The sequence below is a fragment of the Protopterus annectens genome, chromosome 8.part0 (assembly GCF_019279795.1).
Source record: "Protopterus annectens isolate FY-2018-M chromosome 8.part0, PAN1.0, whole genome shotgun sequence".
NCBI classification, from domain to species: domain Eukaryota; kingdom Metazoa; phylum Chordata; order Ceratodontiformes; family Protopteridae; genus Protopterus; species Protopterus annectens.
Window position 1 is genome coordinate 400,613,422 of NC_056741.1, and position 21,873 is coordinate 400,635,294.

The window sequence follows — 21,873 nt, forward strand, 5'->3', positions numbered from 1 at the left end:
TGGGCATTTAGGAGAATTTTTAGAGTTAAATTTATGCAAGCTAAGATGCGTATAATAAGCGTTATTGAGTATCATAAGTTGAGTAAAAGTTAACTTTTGGAGGGAAATTGATTTAATAGTTAAGTTGATTGCTTTTAATATTTTACTATTTTCAATCAAGGGTATTTTTTCCTTCCAATAATTTGATAAAAGGACTTGATCTTGATATTTAATTTCTTTTATTAGTTTATATGCAGATGTTATTTATTTATTATCTTGTAGGAGGGCTTGCCATAAATTTGTACATGTCGTTAAATTCTCATCATTAATTTTTAAATCTTTAAAGTAATTTATAGATAAATCTTTGATCTGTCTCAATATTATTAAGTATGATTTTGGAAGGTTCCATTCCTGTCTTACTTCATGAGCTGAATATTTCAAATAAGGGTATATATCCCGTAACGTTAAATTAATAAGTGGGAAATTTTTTAGGTCTATTAATTGATTATTAATTCTCAGGTTTGGATTCCTATGAAAGGGTTGTAGGATCAAAAGGTGCTGGGTACGATTTAATGAAGTGAAGAGATTTTGTAATAATGTTATATATATTTTAATATGCTCCATTAAAGCCAGTGATTTAAACGTATCTTTCCTTAGAAAAGGTAATGATTTAGTATTAATTTTTCAGACTCTCTACATGTTTATGATTCAATCTTAACCAGTTCGGGGACCAATTCTTGCTATGTTTATCATAATTAGCAATTCTTAAAATTCTACTGGCATTTATAATTAAGTAATATTTTTCGAAATTGGGTAATTCTGAACCCCCTCTGCTTTTTGAGGTCATCAATTTATTGTATGAAATTCTAGTTTTCCTTGGTTCCCATATAAATTTTAAGAGATTCCGTGTGGATTTGTTTGAAGAACTTCTTCGGGATTAAAACCTGAGCAGATCTGAAGATATATAATAATATGGGTAATACGTTCATTTTAATAATTGAAACCTTAGCTAACGGTGGTAATTTTAGTTTATTTCATCTCCTTAGGTCAGATAAAATGTGATCCCAAATTAATTTGACATTATTAATATAAAAGTCCTTATTATCTGTGGAAAATGTGATACCTAGATACTTAATCTTTTCTTCCGATTTTACTTGCCCTACCAATGGTAAAAGCGAAAAGGGTTTCAGAGTTTTTAATGGAAAAATCTTGTTTTTTTTTTAAGGTTTACTTTATAGTTAGATATTACTGCAAAGTTGTTAACAGCTGCTAATAATTTCTTGGTATCGGTAACTGGTGTTAAACTATATACATTAAGATCATCTGCAAAAGCTGCCATAGAAATCTTGGTACCATAAAGTATTGGGGCGTTATGATATACATTTTGTTTAAATATGTAAAAATAAAGGTTCCAAATATAAATTAAATAATAAAGGGGATAGAGGACAGCCTTGCCGGGTTCCATTTTTAATTTGTATTCTTTTGGAGAAAATCTTTTTGATATATAAGGTAGTGTATAGATTATTGTATAATATTTGTAATGTCCTGATGAATTCTTGCGGTATGTTAAAAAATGGTAAAATATGAAATAAAAATTTTATGTTCACTCTATCAAAGGCTGTTTGTGCAACAATAATGAGTGCATACAAATTTAAATTCTTTTGATTGGCATAGGAAATTAACGTATGCAGAGTTAAAGTATTGTCACTAGTTTGCCTTGAAGTTAAAAAATCCGTTTGTTCATTTGAAATTATTAAATTCATTATTTTCTTCAGTCTATTAGCTAAAATAGTAGTCATAATTTTAGTATCGATATTTAAGAGTGAAATAGGTCTATAATTATCCGGGTTTTGGTGATCCGAATTTTCCTTGAGTATTAAAATAGTTTTGGATGCATTAAAATGAGGGTCGTTGATTTTATTGTTAATAATATAGTTAAAAATATATGATAGTATTTCAACAATCGTACCACTAAATGTTTTGTAAAACTCAGGAGTAAGACCATCTGGGCCCGGTGCTTTGTGTGATTTCAGCTTATTGATTGTTGTTGTTATTTCTTCGGTGGAAATTGGTTTGATTAAATCTTTTTGCAAATTGTCATCTAATTTCGGAAAATTAATTTTTTGAATAAAATCATTGTTAGTCTCATTTATACGTGACTCATCTAACTCACCATAAATCTGAGAGTAAATCAATTCAAAGGTATTGATAATATCTTCAGATTTCGTATAAATTTTTTCCTTGTAGAGTATTTCCATAATTTGAGAGGGTGACTTAGATTGGTTAATAATTCTAGCTAAAGCCCTTGATGGAGTTTGAATATGATTAGCATATCTTGCAAGCATTTTGGTTTCATGAAATGCTAATCTATTATTTTGGCTGAGGAAAAGATCTTTCTGACATTTAAATAATTCCGTTTCTGTTTGCGTGTTATGATTTTGCCTTAATTCCTGATCTAACGATTTAATTTTAGCCTCTAAGATTTGTTCTTCTTTGAGCTGTATTTTTTATAAGAGGCTTTTTGAAGGAAAACCCCCCTTACTTGAGCTTTAGTTGCCGCCCATTCAATATCAGGTATGTGTTGCTGTTTGACTAATCTAACCAGTGAGGAATTTAGAATTTTTTGAATTTCCTTGTTTATTTCTTTTTTATTTAACAAGTTTGGATTTAAGGACCAATTATAACACCTGTGTATTCGACTATTCCTTAGGTCTTTAGCAAAGCTTAATGAAATTTTAGAATGATCTGATAAATAGCGAGCATGTATAGATACTACAGGATCATAATTAATCAATGTTTCTGAAATTAAAAAAAAATCTATTCTAGACCACATTTTGTGACAAGTTGAGTAAAATGTAAACCTATTTGTGTTAAAAGGATTGTTTACATATTTAAAAGGATCATATAATTTAAAGTCATGCTTGAGCTCACTTAAAGTTGATACTACTTGACTATTAAATGACCTTTGTGGGCTTGATTTATCTAACTTAGGGTTCTGATAAGCATTCCAGTCTCCCCCTATAATTATATAATGACTAGTATATTTATTTAAAATAGAATAAAGTGATGCTAAGAATGACTGCTGATTCTTACATGGTGCATATATGTTGAGAAGTATGATGTGTTTATCATAAAAAGTAGAAGAGAGAATCACACAACACCACCTTTCTTCTTTGTCCATTTTCGAATCTAAAATTTTATCTTGATATTGATTTTTTTATAATTATCGCAACTCCCGCACTATTAGTTTTACTTTCCAAGGCAATAATTTCTCTTATCCATTTTTCTTTTTTATTTCACTCCATTGGTCATTGGTCAAATGAGTTTCTTGAAGTAATATAAAACACGCCTTAGCCTGCAGAAATAAATGAAGCAACAATTTCCTCTTTTTCAAGTTCTGGAGCCCCTTAATATTCCATGAATCTATTACCCACATTCCAACAAATTTCTTTTATTAGAAAAAACACAAAACTGAACCACCACGATAAAATAATGAACTTTTAATCCAGTAAAAGTTGATAATCTCTTTCACGTACACTGGGTACGCTTCTTCAGATCTTTTATTTCTTTTATGTTGGTATTCTAGTACTCGTAAATAGTGTATTAAAAGCAATTGAATGTTAAACAGATATATTTTATGAAAGCATTCTTGAGATCCCGTCCAATACCACTGCCTACCCACTATACCCCTGGACCAGGAATAGTATAGGTCTTTAACAAAGTTAAAAATTTAAAAAATTAGTGGTATTAACAGGTAAATATTATAAAACTTTACATATAAAAAAATACAACATGGAATGGACCTATACACAGAACAACTATGTCTACAAAGCCTAATCTACCCATTCCCTTTAAAACACCACTATTCCTCTATACCGCTTGTCATTACAGTTAAAATAAGAGAGACAGAGCAAAACTGAACAACAAGATATACAATTATTGTCCTTTGCCTCCTTAGGAACACCCTCATTTATCTAACAATAATACTTGGGACATTATTTAAACATTTGTTCTCAGATAAATGCAACCATCGTGTTCCTAAAATAACTAATGAGTTTGTTTTACCTTCGTCTATATGCGTACCTACACTTCAGCCAAGAAACCAGATTGAGACATTAACATCAGATATTTAACAGTAAACACCTTTGTTCACATTGGGAAAAACTTTCTACCACCTGTAGAAAAAAATCTTAACAATTTTAGTAAATCTGAACTAGTGCAAATAGACAAACATTTAAATATTTGGTCAGATAGGCTGAGTGGTCCTGAAAGTTACCCTAAACCTGAAAAAATAACTCTTCAGAAGGTGTTTTTAAACTTAATATCAGCTATACATATGATACATTTTATCAAATATCTATATGCCTGTTTTACCATCAAGCAACTTTAAGTTTACCCTTATACTTTGATCTACTAATAAGGTAGGAATATTACCACAGAGAATTCCCAAACATCTCAAAATATAAGCCCACTATTCAGTAGTACATTTAAGATATATACCTATAACAAAGTTAATAGCAAGGATTATATATAAGGGAGATTAAACCTATATATGTAAAATATATATGTATACTGGTTAAAATAAAATATGTGATAATACCTTGGTATATTAATATAATTAGTTCCCTAACCCCTCATTACTAAAAGACTTGCAAACTCAGATCTGTTTTATATGTATAGTTATGGCATTTGTATGTTTGAACAAGTTATGTATTTAACTTAGTGTTTACTAAACATTGTGAATAATAAGGGGCTAATGATGTGTGTATAAAGGTATTACCAGTACTAAAGACATTTATTGTAAATCATTTTCACATTTTTACAGTCCTGGAACCTCTTCGTTGAATTTGCAACACGCCAGAGTGACTGACAGCTTCGCGAAGGGGGACCCTTTAACCCGATGGACTTCCGGAAGTGCCACATTAATAATATGCCCTCTGAAGCAGCAAAACCATTTTGGCTCCATTCGTGGGACATTTTGACATCGTGGAGGCAGTAAAACTTCGGGAATGACACAGCGCGAGTAAATAACACCAAAAGAAGGTCGTACCTGATGTAAAAAACAGCCTAGAGCAATAAAAGGACAAACAAAGCAAAGATAAGACCTCGACAAGCAGTACAATGTGGATCCGACCTTGGATGCCCTGCCAGGCCCATCAGAAGTTCACTCTAGGTCTCTGAAGCAGGTAAGCTTTTAAAAATAGTCAGAAAAGTCTTTTTTGCTTCTTTTTTTGTTGTAACTGAATGTCTATTCCCATTTAATGTAAATATTAATGTATTTGGTATTTCATTTGGAATTTTATTTGTTTTTCAATAAGAAACTTGCAATAGGGAGATAATAGCTGCCTGGCTTGCCTAATCTGCAAAGGCAGGTCCTGAGCCAAACAAATTCTGTTGTTTTGCCACATAATACAGCCCCCATTTATTTTTTTAACAGTTAGTAAAATCTTATTGACATCTTGAAAGTTAAGAATTTTAGCATAAACAGGTCTTGGTATGTTAGAAGCTTGTGATTCCCTCAGTGCTCTGTGGGCTCACTCTATTGTTATTTGTTGTGCAGTTACTGAGTCACTGAATAATGCTGTGAAAATTTGCATGACTGATGGAATTAAATCATTGTATTGTACAGATTCCGGTATACCTCTGATGATTATATTGTTTCTCCTAGACCTCACCTCTAGGTCAATGATTTTAGCTTGCATAGAATGAATGTCCTGCTCATGTGCTTCTGATTTTTTGGCTAGCAGTGCTATTTTATCTTCATTCTCAGTAATTCTTGCATCATTTTTATCCATTCTTTCCAGAATTTGACTGCAAGAAATTCCAAATGATTGCACTTGATAAGATAGTTCTTTTATCGCTTTTTGCATAGGAAGTAGAGCTGTTTTAATATCTTCCATGTTTGCCATTTGCTCCGGGTTATTTTTATTCCCTGGTTTTAAATGCTCCTGTTGATTTGTAATTTTCTGTCTTTTCGAATTTAAATCTTTCTCCGGTGAAAGAAGTACAGAAAGTTTAGTTTTTGAAGTTGTTGTGTAAATATGTTTTCCTTCTTTCGACATCATAGATCAACAAAGAAACTTGATGTAAGATCAGTGTAGATAAGCCAATATTCCTGAGCACACGGTTCCTTTGTTTGAGACTCTCTTCAGAGTCAAATGATCTGTTATAATCCTGCCTGATTAGTTTGTTTTTCAGTTCCGATCACCACCTGTATGATACTTGGTTGAAGTTACAGTTGTTTTTCCTTAGACTTACTGTAAAAAAGAACATTATATAAATCTTCAGGGTTAGATTTTCCTCTGATAGTATGGAGAGCTGTAGATTAGTAGTGTTCACAGAACGGCAGCCATCTTTGAACCCCCTGCCTTAACTTTTTATCTTGAAGTAATGCACTGCTATTTCTTTGTGAATTAGACAGACAAGAAACAAAGACAAGGGTGAGGCACAGCAAATTGTTTCCAAATATCTCTGCACATTAAATGGGGCTGATTGTTCTAGAACTGGGATATTAGAGGTCATCATTAAATATTAGTTTGCATGAGTGCTGCATAATGTAAACAGATGTCACAAATAGCAGAAACGGGCATCCGCCTAGTACATAGAATTCTGCATAGCTCTTTCACCTAATATCCCAAACTCTGTGAACCAAAGGTAAAGCCACTTCCAGAAAATTCTGTAAGATACACATTCAAAACAGAGTATGAGACAAATGGATCAGGGTAGCATACCTTTTTCATATACAAATTACAGAATGTTAAGCTCTCGGTACAGCCTGACCTGATACAGCAATGTTAAAAACTACCTCTAAGTTTTCCTACATACTTTTCCGCAAGGCTAGAAATCAGAAAGCAGACATAATCCTAACAGAAACATGTTACAGAGCAAAACAAAATGCAGCCAACTTCCTCATAAAAGTGTCATTTTAATTTTTAACATGTTTATTAAATAACAACTGAAACAACATAAGTGCACTTTAACAGGAAAGAAAACAAGCCACACTGACATTTCTCAATGTTTTCATGTAGTGTGCATTTATGTTTTCTTTTTACGAATTATTGGTCATTGCAATATTACTTAAGTTGCTTAACTCCTGCGATCCTTTAAAACTCACTCTTCTTCCTGAACATTAGTCTGTATGTAGTGTTCTCAAATTCCATTTATTTCTATGTAATTTACTCCCCCCCCGTTTCTTAATAGAGCTGGAAGAAGAGTCCTTGGACGTGATGCTGTATCCTTTCTCAAACAGAATTACTCTTCGTAACAAAACTCATCTCTGTCAGCCATCACAGAAAGAGTGAACATAAGTTTACTTTTAACAGTCACTTGTACAGAAATCATGAGGTGAAGAACTGTTATCAGCTAACCATTAGTCTACATGTAATAAATAAGGGGAAGCCAATTACTTCCTTACCTGCTCCATGGTGCAGAAGATATGAGCGTCATCCTGCTGGAAGCGTCGCACACGGGTCAGTCCACTGAGTGCACCCGACACTTCATTCCGGTGAAGAACCCCAAAGTCAGCCAGTCTTAATGGAAGCTCTCTCCAAGATCGGGGCCGGTGGTCATAAATCAAACTGTGAAAAAGTAAAGAAAAAGAAGCCATACTAAATGCTCGGCTGATATTTAAGCACTAGGGTTTTTTCTGCTAAATGTTTCAACTACAAACTCATTTCCAACTATACATAGTTTTCTGTACCCAACAGTAAACATAGAAGAAGGTAATAATAACGCAGGGATCCCAAACTGAAGCAAATTACTGAAAGTCAAGGAAGTTGACCCATTTACAAATAAGAAATAATATGCTTAAGAAACATGACAGACTTGTGATTGACAGGAACTGAAAGACATTTGTGGTAAAAGGCCTAAATTCATCAGAAATTAAGTCGCTCCTAATTCCATTTTGCTATCACTGATTCACAATCTGACACTTACACAGTGAATACTGCCTTCCCTGTGCTTCAGTCTTCTCTGTCACTCACAAAACAGTGTGAATTCTAAAACAAAAGGGGGTTACATGGCTAGATTTGCTTCAAAAGGTGTATAATCAAAAAATTACTTAAACTATAAAACCAGGCAAAGCCACCAACGATGCAACTAATAAACAGATAAAAAACTGGCAAGGCACAGAGTGTGCCAGAACATGAAGAGGAAGAGGGAGCTAAATTAAAGTAACCAAATGTTTAATGAAGAATTAAGTGCTTTCAACGTATTACTCTCAGGACTTCATCAGAATAAAAATCAATGCACAACTATCAGTTTAAATAGCACCACGATTCCTAAACCTAATCAATCAATTACAAATACAGAAATCAATTTGTTCTTAAAGAAGCAGCACACTAAAGACACCTCAACGTATCTTTAACCCAAGGGAAAAAAGTGTCTGTGTCTGTGTGTGTGTGTGTGTGTGTGTGTGTGTGTGTGTGTGTATATATATATATATATATATATATATATATATATCTATATATATATATATATATATATATATATATAAAACTATATATGCATATATATATATATATATATATATATATATATATATATATCTCTATAAAACTACATATATATATATATAAAACTATATATATATATATATATATATATATATATATATATATATATATATATAAAACTATATATATATATAAAACTATATATATATAAAACTATATATATATATATAAATGTATATAGAATGGATCTACTTTATACAGTCGACCACATTCATGAAAACTTAAAATAACGAACCCCCGGAACATCTTATTTTCCCTCCGGGAAACTAACCACTTGGCCACCAACAATTAAAATAGAAATGTAAACAAATTAAACCCACTGAAGTGGGGGGCTTCGCATCCCAACCCCCCAACTAAATATTCAAACTCAACTTTGAGACTGCACTCCAGTGGAGGAAAGGGCAAACTTCACCATGGTGGCCAAGTGGTTAGTTTCCCAGAGGGAAAATATGATGTTCAGGAAGTTTGTTATTTTAAGTTTTCAGTAATGTGGTATCAATCACCTGAAAGTTGACTAAAAGGTAAGTTGACTGTATAAAGCAGATCTCTCTCTATATATATACACACACACACACATATATATATAAAATTAATTGTAGTGTAGGTTTGTGGATGTGTGGTGTTCTGTTTTAGTGTGTTGTTTTATTTTGTAGTGTGCGTATTGTGGTGTTTGTGCGTGTGGTGTGGTGTATGCTGTGTGTTCGGGATTTGAAGTTTCGTGGTTTGGTCTGTCTGTGTTTTGTGGTTTCGGTTTTATGGTCTTGAGATAATGAAATTCAAGATTTCAGTATTTCAAGATTATAAAGGGGAACTATATAGATATATATATATATATATATACACATATATATATGTATATATATATATATATATATATATATATATATATATATATATATATATATATACACACACACACACATTTCCAAAAAATCCCAAAGGAACAGAATATGAACACTGCTGTATTACTCAAATAAAATTCTTTAGTGTGGAAAGTAAGTGCTTTCACGGTGTGAATCACCGCTTCATCAGACATAAAACCAACTGACAGAATCACTACTTATATACACAATCAAAATATTCATTAACCAATAATCGAATATAAATTTCCCTCCAAAAAACTAATTAAAACAGGAAATAAAATTTAAAGCAACAATATACTCTTAAAACATAGGTCTCCTAACTTCTATATTAATCTAATAAATACAAACTATTTAAGCCTCTTTAGCCTTAATGGGAACAGAGTAATTAAGACCAAGTTCTCTATGTGCACCAAGTATTAATATCCACTGTAACTCAATATTCTTAGTAGCATTAGTAATTGACCCTAATCTCCCATTATCGTGCATAACACGTAGAACTTGAAATAAAAATGTGTGCTGACTCCAACAGTCAATTGTATGTTTAGCCAAAGCACTATATACCAAACCCTTCCTGGTGCAACATATGTGACCCCTGTTTCTCTTAATCGTCGGTTAGTTTTGCCAACGTAAAAATGAAAGCACATTACACAATGGGTTACATAGACTAAATTCACGGTGTTACAATTAGCAGTAGGTTGTAACTGCTGTAGCCTCCCTGTGACTGGATGTTTAAAAAATCAGGATTCGTCTATATATGTACAATACGTACATGATCCACATCTACGTGTTCCTCCCATCGTTACCAAGAAAGGATACTGAACACTGGGGTAACACAAAAGTTGTTTCAAATTCTTTTTATTTTTATGCACAAACCTTGGTGAAGGGCCTACTATATCCAATGTTCTACCATCTACTAGCAGCATTGGCCAGTTACTGGAAACTGTATGTCTCACAAAATCAAAATCTTGAGTAAAAAATACAACCAGAGGAAGTTGTGTTAACCCTTTGGAATAAATAGTATTGGAATCAGCTGACTGCTCAGAATAATATGGTCTCACTCGTGTATTTCTTGCTCTCTGGACTTTCATAAAGGCATGATTAACTTCATCCAGTGTATAACCCCCCATCTACAAATGCGTCCTTCAAATAGACTAATTTCTGTGTAAAATCCATTTCATCACAGGAAAGGCGAGATATCCTCATTCTTTGTCCAACAACAATATTAGGGAACACATGCTGTGGGTGCATACTCTATGTAAAAAGACTGGCGTATAATAATCCTTTCTATGCACCTTAGTTGATAGTATACCATTTTCCAAACATATAGTCACATCCAAAAAATCTAGTCTATGTGTCGACATATTCAACGTAAACTTAAGAAAGCTATTGATATCATCCATTTGTTGAAAAAAATGAGTAGAGTTCCTGTTGACTGCCCCTTCAGCCAATAAAAAGGTCATCAACGAAACGTCGATAAAACACAACATTACTGTTACTTCTACACACAATGTGTTGTTGTTCCCACTCCAACATAACAATATTTGCATATGAAATGGCACAGCTGGTGCCCATTGCTACACTACTGTTTGCCAATAATACTTATCTGCAAATATAAATATATTATGCTCAAGAACTAACTGTAAAAGCATACAGAGAAAATCAATATGTTGAGGAGTGAACTTTGCCATACCTTATCAAGGCAGTCTTAACCATGTTAACTCCCTCTGTATTTGGAATACATGTAAAAAGGGACACCACATCTAGTGTAACTAATAAATTAAATGGTGTCAAACCAGATCCACATGTGATGTTATACAAATCACACAAAAACTTTTGGGTGCCTTTCAGCACTACAGGATAATCATCTAAGATCTTTCTAAGCTGTGTATCTAAGTATATGGAAAGGGGTTCAGTCAGCCATCCTCCCCCAGCCACTATAGGTCTAAAAGGGGGGAGTTTCAGATGTTTATGTATTTTTAGGAGACCATGTAGATGTGATATCAAAGGTTCATCTACAGTAAAAAAATTCAGCAACTGTTTGCTCAAAAGACCCATACAAAAACTTTCATGTAATGTTGTATCCATACATTGCTTCACAGTGTATATAGTACTTAACTGAACTACTGAATAGACTGTCAACGTCTGATAAAATTTTTAACATCCCAATGACATAACAGACCACATCTTAAATAACTACTGGTCCTCCTTTATCTGAAGGACGAATAATTATATTATTATTTAATTGCAAATTATGTAATGCCCTAGATCCAGCACTAGTCAAATTACCATTTTTACAAAACTTCCGCATACCAAACATATAAATATCATTCTCACATGCCCTTATAAAAACTTCAACGTTGCTCGGCAAAGATGGCACAAACACACTTAGTTTTTTAAAAGTACATTGTGCAGATTCACAAGTGTTCCCAAACATTAATTTCAGGGCTATATTTCGTGTGAACAAACGCAATTCAATAATAAGTTCACTGATATCAGTTTGGGTAGTGGGTATAAACCAAAGACCTTTCGCTAGCAAAGAATGTTCGGTTTCAGTTAAACAGTACCTTGAAATATTCCAGACTAGCCCTTGTGATCGAGGTTCCACACAGTCTGCAAAGTTCTGTTCTGATAACACCCCGGAGGTTCTTTGCATTTCTGCCCTGTTCGCTGAATATCCTCATCGAACAATCTCTTCCTGTTTGTCAGAAAGGAAGTGGAAGTACGGGAAAAATCTGTTCCTTTTGAGATGAAAAAATCTTACGTCTAACCACCATACCGACATTCGAGGCTACATTTGGAGAACTCACTGCAGCTAGAGGTACGGCCTCCACCAAAGGGGTGGAATAAACAGATACATTCAGTTTCAGAGAGGAAGCATTCACAGCATTTGTCTGACTGGACACATTCGTTCCTAAGTTCTGTTGACTGGTTCAACCTGCTAATTCAGAATTCTGATTCCAGACCTCAGGTGCCTTTGTATTACGAATATTCGGCCATGTAAAAACATTAAGAGTTTTAAAATCTTTTAGATCTTTAGCTAGTTTTTTCTTTTTCTAACCAAAAGTATCTTTTCATAGTTGGTAATCTTATCAACAAGTTCATTAAGAAAAAGCTCTGTACATTCATCACCAGCTGTTGTGGCTAGCTCAAACTGCCGCTGTTGTTTATTATTAGTAAAGTTCCACTTCCATCGGCTGAAAAATATCTATGAGCAAACGCAAATAAGCTCTGCTGGTTTCAAAATTAATCTGTTGCCATTGTACTAATAATTGGGGGCAAGTGTCTCCATAAGTTGGCATATTCAAGACTCGGAGCCTCCTCAGTACAACATTCATAGTAATACAGGTTTCTAGATGAAAACGTTGACAATGAAGCCTTTTAAAACAATACAAATCGTTCTCTATATTACTTTTAAATCACGTACCTTAAGGGTCACCCCATTATCATGAAAAGAGACAATTCCATTATATGACAATTCACCCACCAATAAAGGATTAAGTTAATCAGTCATAAAGCTCAACAGCCGATTATGACCAACCTGACTTGCATTACCAGAGATTTCTCTGTCCATAATTCAAGTTTTCCCTTCTGTCATACTTGCTGAAAGTCAATATAACTCAAAAAACCCCAAAAACATCAAGCAACACAATCCAAGAAATGCAAAAAATCCCAAATGAATATTAGATGAACACTGCCTTATAACTCGAATAAAATTCTTTATTGTAGAAAGTAGGCACCTTCGCAGTGCGAATCACCACTTCATCAGACATAAAACCAACTGACAGAATCACTACTTATATACACAATCAAAATATTCATTAAACAATAATCAAATATAAATTTCCCTCCAAAAAACTAATTAAAACAGGAAATAAAATTTAAAGCAACAATATACTCTTAAAAACATAGGTCTCCTAACTTCTATATTATTCTAATAAATACAAACTATTTAAGCTTCTTTAGCCTTAAAACAGGCTTAGTGGGAACAGAGTCATTAAAACCAAGTTTTCAATGTGCATCAAGTCTTAATATCCATTGTAACTCAATATTCTCAGTAGCATTAGTAAATAGCCCTAATCTCCCATTATTGTGCATAACATGTAGAACTTGAAATAAAAATGTGTGTTGACTCTCAAAATCAATTGTATGTTTAGCCAAAGCGCTATATACCAAACTCTTCCTGGTGCAATATATGTGATCCCTTCTCTTAATCGTCGGTTAGCTTTGCCAATGTAAAAATGAAAGCACGTTACACAATGGGCTACACAGACTAAATTCATGGTGTTACATTTAGCTTTAGGTTGTAACTGCCATAGCCTCCCTGTGACTGGATGTTTAAAAAAATTGGGATTCTTCTATGTATGTACAATACGTACATGATCCACATCTACGTGTTCCTCCCATTGTTACCAAGGAAGGATACTGAACCCTGGGGTAACACAAATACACAAGCGAGACCATATTATTCTGAGCAGTCAGATGATTTTAATACTATTTATTCCAAGGGGTTAACACAACTTTCCCTGGCTGCATCTTTTACTCAAAATTTTGGTCTTGTGAGACATATAGATTCCAGTAACTGACCCATGCTACTAGCAGCTGGTAGAACATCTGATATAGTACTAGGTTTGTGCATAAAAATAAAAAGAATTTGAAACAACTTTTGTGTTACCCCAGGGTTCAGTATCCTTCCTTGGTAACGATAGGAGGTACACATAGATGTGGATCATGTACGTATTGTACATACACAGATGAATTCTGATTTTTTAAACATCCAAAGGGAGGCTATGGCAGTTATGACCTACAGCTAATTGTAACACCGTGAATTTAGTCTATGTAGCCCATTGTGTAACCTGCTTTCATTTTTACGTTGGCAAAACTAACCGATGATTAAGAGAATGAGTTAGGGATTACACATATTGCACCAGGAAGGGTTTGGTATATAGTGCTTTGGCTAAACATACAACTGACTTTGGGAGTCAGCACACGTTCTTATTTCAAGTTCTACATGTTATGCATGATAATGGGAGATTAGGGCCAATTACTAATACTACTGAGAATATTGAGTTACAATGGATATTAAGACATGGTGCACATAGAGAACTTGGTCTTAATGACTCTTTTCCCATTAGGCCTGTTTTAATGCTAAAGAGGCTTAAATAGTTTGTATTTAATAGAATAATACAGAAGTTAGGAGACCTATGTTTTTAAAAGTATATTGTTGCTTTTAATTTTATTTCCTGTTTTAATTAGTTTTTTGGAGAGGAAATTTATATTTGATTATTGGTTAATGAATATTTTGATTGTGTATATTAGTAGTGATTCTGTCAGTTGGTTTTATGTCTGATGAAGGGGTGATTCGCACCATGAAAGTACTTACTTTCCACCATAAAAAAAATTATTTGAGTTATACAGCAGTGTTCATCTTCTGTTCCTTTAGGATTTTTTGCATTGCTTGGATTGTGTTGCTTGCTGGTTTTGTTTTTTTTTTTTTTTTGAGTTACAATGCTTTCAAAATCAATACAAAATATATAAAAATGAATTCTAAAATCTTTGACTTATAAATATTTCTATTGAAATATGTATAACATTAAAAATGTTTTAAAAAAATTTAAAAAAGCAGTCAACTCAATACATTTACTTAAACGTTAGCTGAAATACCCTGTGACCAAGTAGTTGTTAACAGAAATACAGATTACTTCCTTACATTTCAAAATAGGCTTCATAGAAACAATCATTTAGGCCAGTGTAAGTAAAAGTGTTCAGTCTAAATTGCCACACCGATTCTTTAAATTGCAAAGCATTCTCCCAATCACTGCCACTGGGATCCATATCTACCTGCTCCAAAATATCGAATAAAAAATTCATCATTGGAGGTTTTGAGTAAGAGTGTTTATATAGAGTGTTATCAGCATTTAGTATTGATGCTATATATATGCTCATATATTCTTTTCTTTAATGTTCTTTCTGTCTTTCCAGTATAAAAACGAGTATATTTTTTAGAGCTTGCCAAATAAATTAATCCTATACTAGCACAATTTCCTCTTTTCCCCTCCTAAAATTTACATTGCTATGAGATGCATTTGCCAGGATAATGCCCACACTTTTCAAAATATAACAGCATTCCCACAGCTTCCACATTTGTTCGTACCTATATTATCTTTCTTCCTTTTGTAGTGTAGTGTGGATTCACTTCATACAAGCTCTTCAAATTACGTCTCGTCCTAAATAAAAACTTAGGGTCAATTCCTAAAACTCCCACTAAATCATGGTTGTACCTTAGCATATTACAATTTTTAGTAATAATATCTTTAAATTTTGGCAGCATAATTAAACTCAACTATCACAGCTTTATTAAAGTTCTTATCCTCATTGTCAGTATCAACCTTGGGAACAGTAAGCTCAGTGCCCAAAAGGGGCTGTAGTTATTTCACTATCCTACTAGTACTTCTTGCCTGATATTGGTCACAAGGTCCCTAGGGTAAACCCTGTCAATAAACAGACTTGATACAAACTCAGTTTCCTTTATTAGATCATCCTGGTGGGAGGTAATTCTAACAGCCCAAATTGCCCTTTCACCAAACTTTTTTTTTCTGACTAGTAGGATGGGCACTGGTGAAGGGCAAGTATGAATTGCTGAAAGTAGGCTTCCTGTAAACTTTTGACTTAAATTTTTCATCACACATTTCTATTCTGGTATCTAAATAATTTATTGCACTCTTACGATAGCTGTATGTAAATTTTAAAAAAAGTAGTAGCATTACTCAAAAAGTTAATAAATTCACTGATCTTTTCCTGTGGTCTATCCCAAAGGATGAATATGTCATCCAAAAATCTTAAATATAACTTAATGGATAACCAGAACGCTGAATCAAAGATAAACATTTTTCTCCCATCCTAGCAAAACCAAGCTCGCGTGAACTGGGGCAGAGGCTGCATCCATTGCAACACCCCTGTCCTGTCGAAAAACTTTCCCCTCAAAGAAAATAAAGTTGTTTTCCAAAACTGCCCTAGTATGTTCAACTAACAAATTTATATCATGGTCCTTTAATTGTTCAAAATTGGAGAGGTTTTCATTGAAAAAATCTAAACCTGCATCCAAAGGTATAGAATAAAAAAGGTTGACAACATCAACAGTCAGGAAACTAACATTTGCTGTTATTCAATCGGGGGTAAGCCTCCCCAAAAAGTCCCAAGAGTCCTTTACCACATGCGTGTTCATGTGCATAATAAACTTCAGGGATTTATCAATATAGACTGCTACGGGGTGGGTTTTTTATCCCCTAGAATCAACTATTGATCTGAATGGTGAATTCACAATGATCGTGGGAATCCTGAAAATAGAAGGGACTCCCTTCAAAAATTTGCACGTTTTTGCAGATATTCTTTCTTCAACTAACAAGTCTTCAAAAAATAAATATGCCCTGTGGTATGCAATGTTGATTTAATTTCTAGAAACTAAAGAGTAATTAGTGGTGTCCTGAAGAATGTGGAACATAATAGTAGAATAGTCAATCACATCAACTAAAACTGTACCTCCACCCTTGTCAAGCTTCATAATTCTGATATTAAGATTGTGGACTAACTCTTGCAAAGTCTCTTTCTCTTTATATGTCAAATTGTAATACTTATGTAAGTTCTTATCTATAAACAACTTATGCAAGTCCACCATACAAGCTGATTCAAACACCTGCAAGGTAGGGTGTAGTGAAGGGTTAAAAAGACTTTTCCTATGCATAGTACCCTTACTGTAGTCACATGTTCTTTCTGGTCTATCAAAACTTGAATCCAAATTCAGCTTTCTAATAATTTGAGCTCTATTAACGTGTTACAAATATTAAATCTACCTGATGTAAAAAAATTAAGCTCTTTTTCAAAGACAGAAAAATGCTGCAGAGTGATTTCCATAGTACTACAATTAGAAATAAAGTACCCTTTTAAAGTTTGTGTCACTCAGACATCATGCACTGCTATGGCTAAGTCCTTGCTTTTCTCTTCACTTGTCCTGGTGGTTTTACCTTTCCTTTGACTGTAGTAAAATCCAAATTATTATGTATACCTTCTTCTTACCTAATAGGGCTTTTTAAGAGGGGCAACTGTACTGTACCACTAGTTGTTTCATCTATAGCAAAACTTTGGCTATGCTATTACCAGTCTGCCATCTACCAATTTCTTTAATATCACCTTGAACATCATAAAGATCTCTCATTGGGGTACTTCTCCCTTTACTTTTATAAAACTTAAGTGGGTCAGCTACCTTGTCTGCATATTGCTTCAAATATCCAAGTAATATTTTTTGCTTGCATTTAATAATCTCATCACATTTCAATCAATCCTAATAAAAACATTTTCATATGTATCCCTGTGGTAATTAAATAACAAATCATTCCCAATAATACTGTTTAAATCATCAGCTTCATGTAACAGCTTATCAGTTTTACACCTATTACATTTAATAATTAGCTGCATTAATTCAAAAGCAAACTTGTCAAATTAATAAAATCTTTCACCATATCTCTGTCATAATCTAAATCACTATGAAATTTGAATACATCTAAACCTTGAGGCACAACTTGCCTCTTAAATTATTCTTCAAGAAACATGTCTAATTTTAAATGTTTCGCTTTTAAAAGTCTACCATCTAAAGTATGAATACATCCTTCAAAGAGTCCATACTGACGTTAGTGTTCATATTTTTGGAGTCTCTAAAATGATTAGAAGTGCTGCCGAAAAGGTTCTTGGCTTCACATGAATTAGCCAAAATTTTGAACTGCTCTATATTCATAAAGTTATATGAAAACTCAATCTAAGGTAACTCGGCCAAGTTACCAGCTAGGTCCATTGCAGATTTTACAGTACGTTGATTGAAAGCCACTCTTTTGTAGCCATCTGAATGAAAAGAACCTCTTTTGCAGATCATTGAAGTTGAATGATTCTACTAGGATCCAAAATGCTGTGAACAACTATAGAATGCTAAGAAGGGACATGGGGCAAAATGTCTTTCAAGGCCTATAGGTAATTTTAGCAAACATTTTTTAAGAGAAAGAACTGCATTCCCTCTGGGGATTACATATCATTTTTACCACATTTTACACCATTTTGTATAAGACCCTAAAGATGCAGACGTTTTCTTTTCCAGGTTAAATACTGAGAACCAGTGCATCACCATACAACATGTCAATGAACCGTAAAGTATCCTGGAATGCTAGTTTAGACAACTTTAAATAAAAAAAAAAAAAAAAAAAAGAAAAGACTTAAGAAAGAGATGTTCTTAAAAGGCTACTCTTTAAAATAAGCAAACTGGTCAATACAAAACCAACTGATTTGTGTTGCTTTCAGTAAGTCTGAGAAGAGTTAGCTGACAGCAAAGCTCTCCACTTCCAGCCACTTACTGACCACATATCAACAAGTGATAAAATTTATAATAGGTCATTCCAAATTCGTCAGTCAGAGACTAAAAAAGTAGGCAAATGTTCTGCCAGATAACAAATGCACTGTGATGAGGGACAAAAGTTGGAGAGCAAAACATTTTTTTTATGTGGAACGTGTACTGGCAACTAGTTGTTGAATGGCAGGGGAGTTGTGAGAGCTGCTATTACTGCTATTCAGGGGGGTTCTCTCTGAAGAATGCAGTGCAGACCTAGAAGGCTATATCAAGTCGAGGCATGGAAGGCATAAATTTCCAATTTAAAAAAGTTATAGTTTTCCTGTGATGGAGAAAAAGTTTCCAAGCAACCTGTCAATCATAATATGCATAAGATATAATGATATTATATTTTATTTTACTTCTTTTTTTACATCTTAGTTTAGCAACAGATTGCAAATCTAATATATATACTCTGGTTCACTAAAAAGTAACAAATTTTAACTTCTAGTATCCAAACACTTATTTGGACAAAAAACACATGAAACATCAGTATATACCATTACTGGGGTTATTTCACTGGTTAATTTTAACAGCTACTCAACACCCACATCTCATACTGCACACATTGTCACATTTAATATTTTTTAAAAGTCTAGGCTTTAAGCTCTAATGATTAGTGATGTTCATAGGTATCTATCAATTAAGCACAGTCTGCCATTTTTATTCACATAATTCTACCACAGAATTGATATCACCACCTCAAAATTTTGGAATATGATTTTTTTCTTTATACCATAATGTGCATGTATAAAATGTAAATTGGTGGTAGAGACTTGTATCTTATTCTTTACTTCCTAGATCATGACTTTAAACTTAAACTGATAAAAAAATCAATTTCAGTTGACTACCAAAACCTAAATGATACAGTATCCAAATTAACAGACAATTGGAATAAATTTTTCACATTTGAGGACAGACTTACATTGATCAAAATGATGAGCTTACCAAAAGTCTTATTCTTTACTCAGTCAATAATTCCTCCCCCTTCTAAAAAAGTTTAAAAAAATGAACTTTATTTTACTAAAGTTCTTATAGTATCCCAAGAAAGAAAGAATCTCCTTAGACTGGCACATCAAAAGTTGGGAGGAGGGTGGCACTGGTTTCCCCAGTACTGACTTATATTCTAAATCTGTAATTATTAAAGTAATACTCCAGTGGCTTGTCTCCTCTTATGCTTCATGTTGGAAATCAATACAAGAAAATATACTAATAGATAAAAACAAATCTATAACAAACTTATACAAATTTGGACATCAATACCTTTTTTGGGATTTAAAAGATTATATATTAAACAAAAAACATAAGTTTACTCTCTACCCCTTCATAAATCAAATTCTACTAATATTCAAGAGACTTATTAATTTGAATTATCTAATCAAAGATCTACTAATAGTATTTTTTCCTATAGGATTCTCAAATGGACACTTAATATCTTTTAATACAAGGAAAATGTTTGACTTAAAGAATAGTAATTTAATTTATTGGCATCAATTTCTGAGCGGGAATAAAATACAGTCAGCTGATTACCTGATTGCTAGATACAGTCTGGAAAACAGTAGCTGGTTAGATATACAAACATGTAAGGAATATATTCAAGACAAAATTAAAACAGTATTAGACTTACAAACTAAAACTATTCCAAAAATCCTAGACTTTTTTCTAATATAAATAATAATCCATCTAAAGGAAAGTCATACTTGTCAATCATATACAAGATTAATAGAATTTAATTAATCCCCCCTGAATTGTCACACTGGAATTAACAACCACAAAGAATAATTTTCTGAGAAAAATAAGAAACTATCCTTACAATCTGCAAGAAAATCAACATCCTCTCTATACTGAAAGATTTATACATGGAAACTTTTACACAGAGTTTTTCTAACACCCCACAAAATTGCTGTTATATATAAATTAGGAAAAATAAAATGCTGGAGATGCAATGAAGTCCTTGATGAAGACTGGGATTATATGACCATAAAATACAATATAGTGTCATCTTTCTGGACTGATTTTAGAAACCTTTGCCAAGCATTGTGGTCAGACAATTGCACTTTTACAATTCCTTGATTTTGTTCAATGCTCCGATCCCAGACGTTATTCCAGTATTGCAAATAACTCTTCTTTGGTTTGTCCTAGCTATTGCTAGGAAAGTAAGTTATAACTAAAAACTGGAAGTGCAAAACTACTCTCTCTTTTACTAGTCAATGTATCTATCTAGCCAAATCTGTTTGTAAAAATTAATTATCGACCAAAGTGTAACATCAATACATAACCTGGCAGAAATGTAATGATCTACTAGAAAAGTACTAATGGTTTTATATATATATTATTCTTGTTATGGACTTTTGTATATAGTTTTGTTTTATTTTGTTTCAAATTCTTGAATTACTGCTGGAATATGTAAAATCAAATTAAAAAAAAACTAAAAAAAAACTGCTTTACCAATGCAAAAAGATGTACATGGATACACATAGTTCCATAAACCACTTATCTGAGGTTAGTCAGCATAACTTTGAAACAAATATTTCTTCCAGACTGCACAGTATGTAGGGCAGTCAGTACATTTCATATGACTTAATTAAGCAGTGCAACTAAAACCCAGAATCCTGACGTATTCTCTCACAGTGACCAAAGTCTGAGTGGAAAACCCCTGGAATACATATAAATATAGATGTACTTTTTCTGTGAAAAAGCTTTTTGTATTGAGGTATCCAGTAGACACCCCAGTAACATAATCCTGTGTGATGGAGTCAGAAAAAGACTTCTGAATGTGTTCTCTTGGAATTCCACCCTGCAGAAGAAAATAGACCCCTAACACTTTTAAAAAGACTCTGCAAAGATAAGCAAGGCATCTAAATATGGAAAAATGTGGATACCCTGTAGCCTGCAATGGGCTATAACTGGAGCTAGGAACTTTATGAACACTACTGGAGCAGTTGATAACCCAAAGGGGAACCAATAATGTGATCCATACACATAAAACCTTGAGAAACAGCTGAAGTCTGGATGGATAGGAATGTGATGATAAGCATCTTTAAAATCGACGGTTACCAAAAAAAAACCTCAAATAAGGAAGAACGGGTAA

General features: G+C 33.2%; 1 protein-coding gene across 1 annotated transcript in view; it reads right to left on the reverse strand.

The window, feature by feature from the left end:
* The window catches only part of TARS2 (threonyl-tRNA synthetase 2, mitochondrial), a gene marked incomplete in the record, with an annotated part of 833,318 nt that overhangs the window by 369,225 nt on the left and 442,220 nt on the right, over positions 1 to 21,873 (reverse strand). The window contains 1 exon segment of the mRNA XM_044079202.1: positions 7,394 to 7,556. Within this exon segment, the coding sequence (XP_043935137.1) occupies positions 7,394 to 7,556 (163 nt within the window).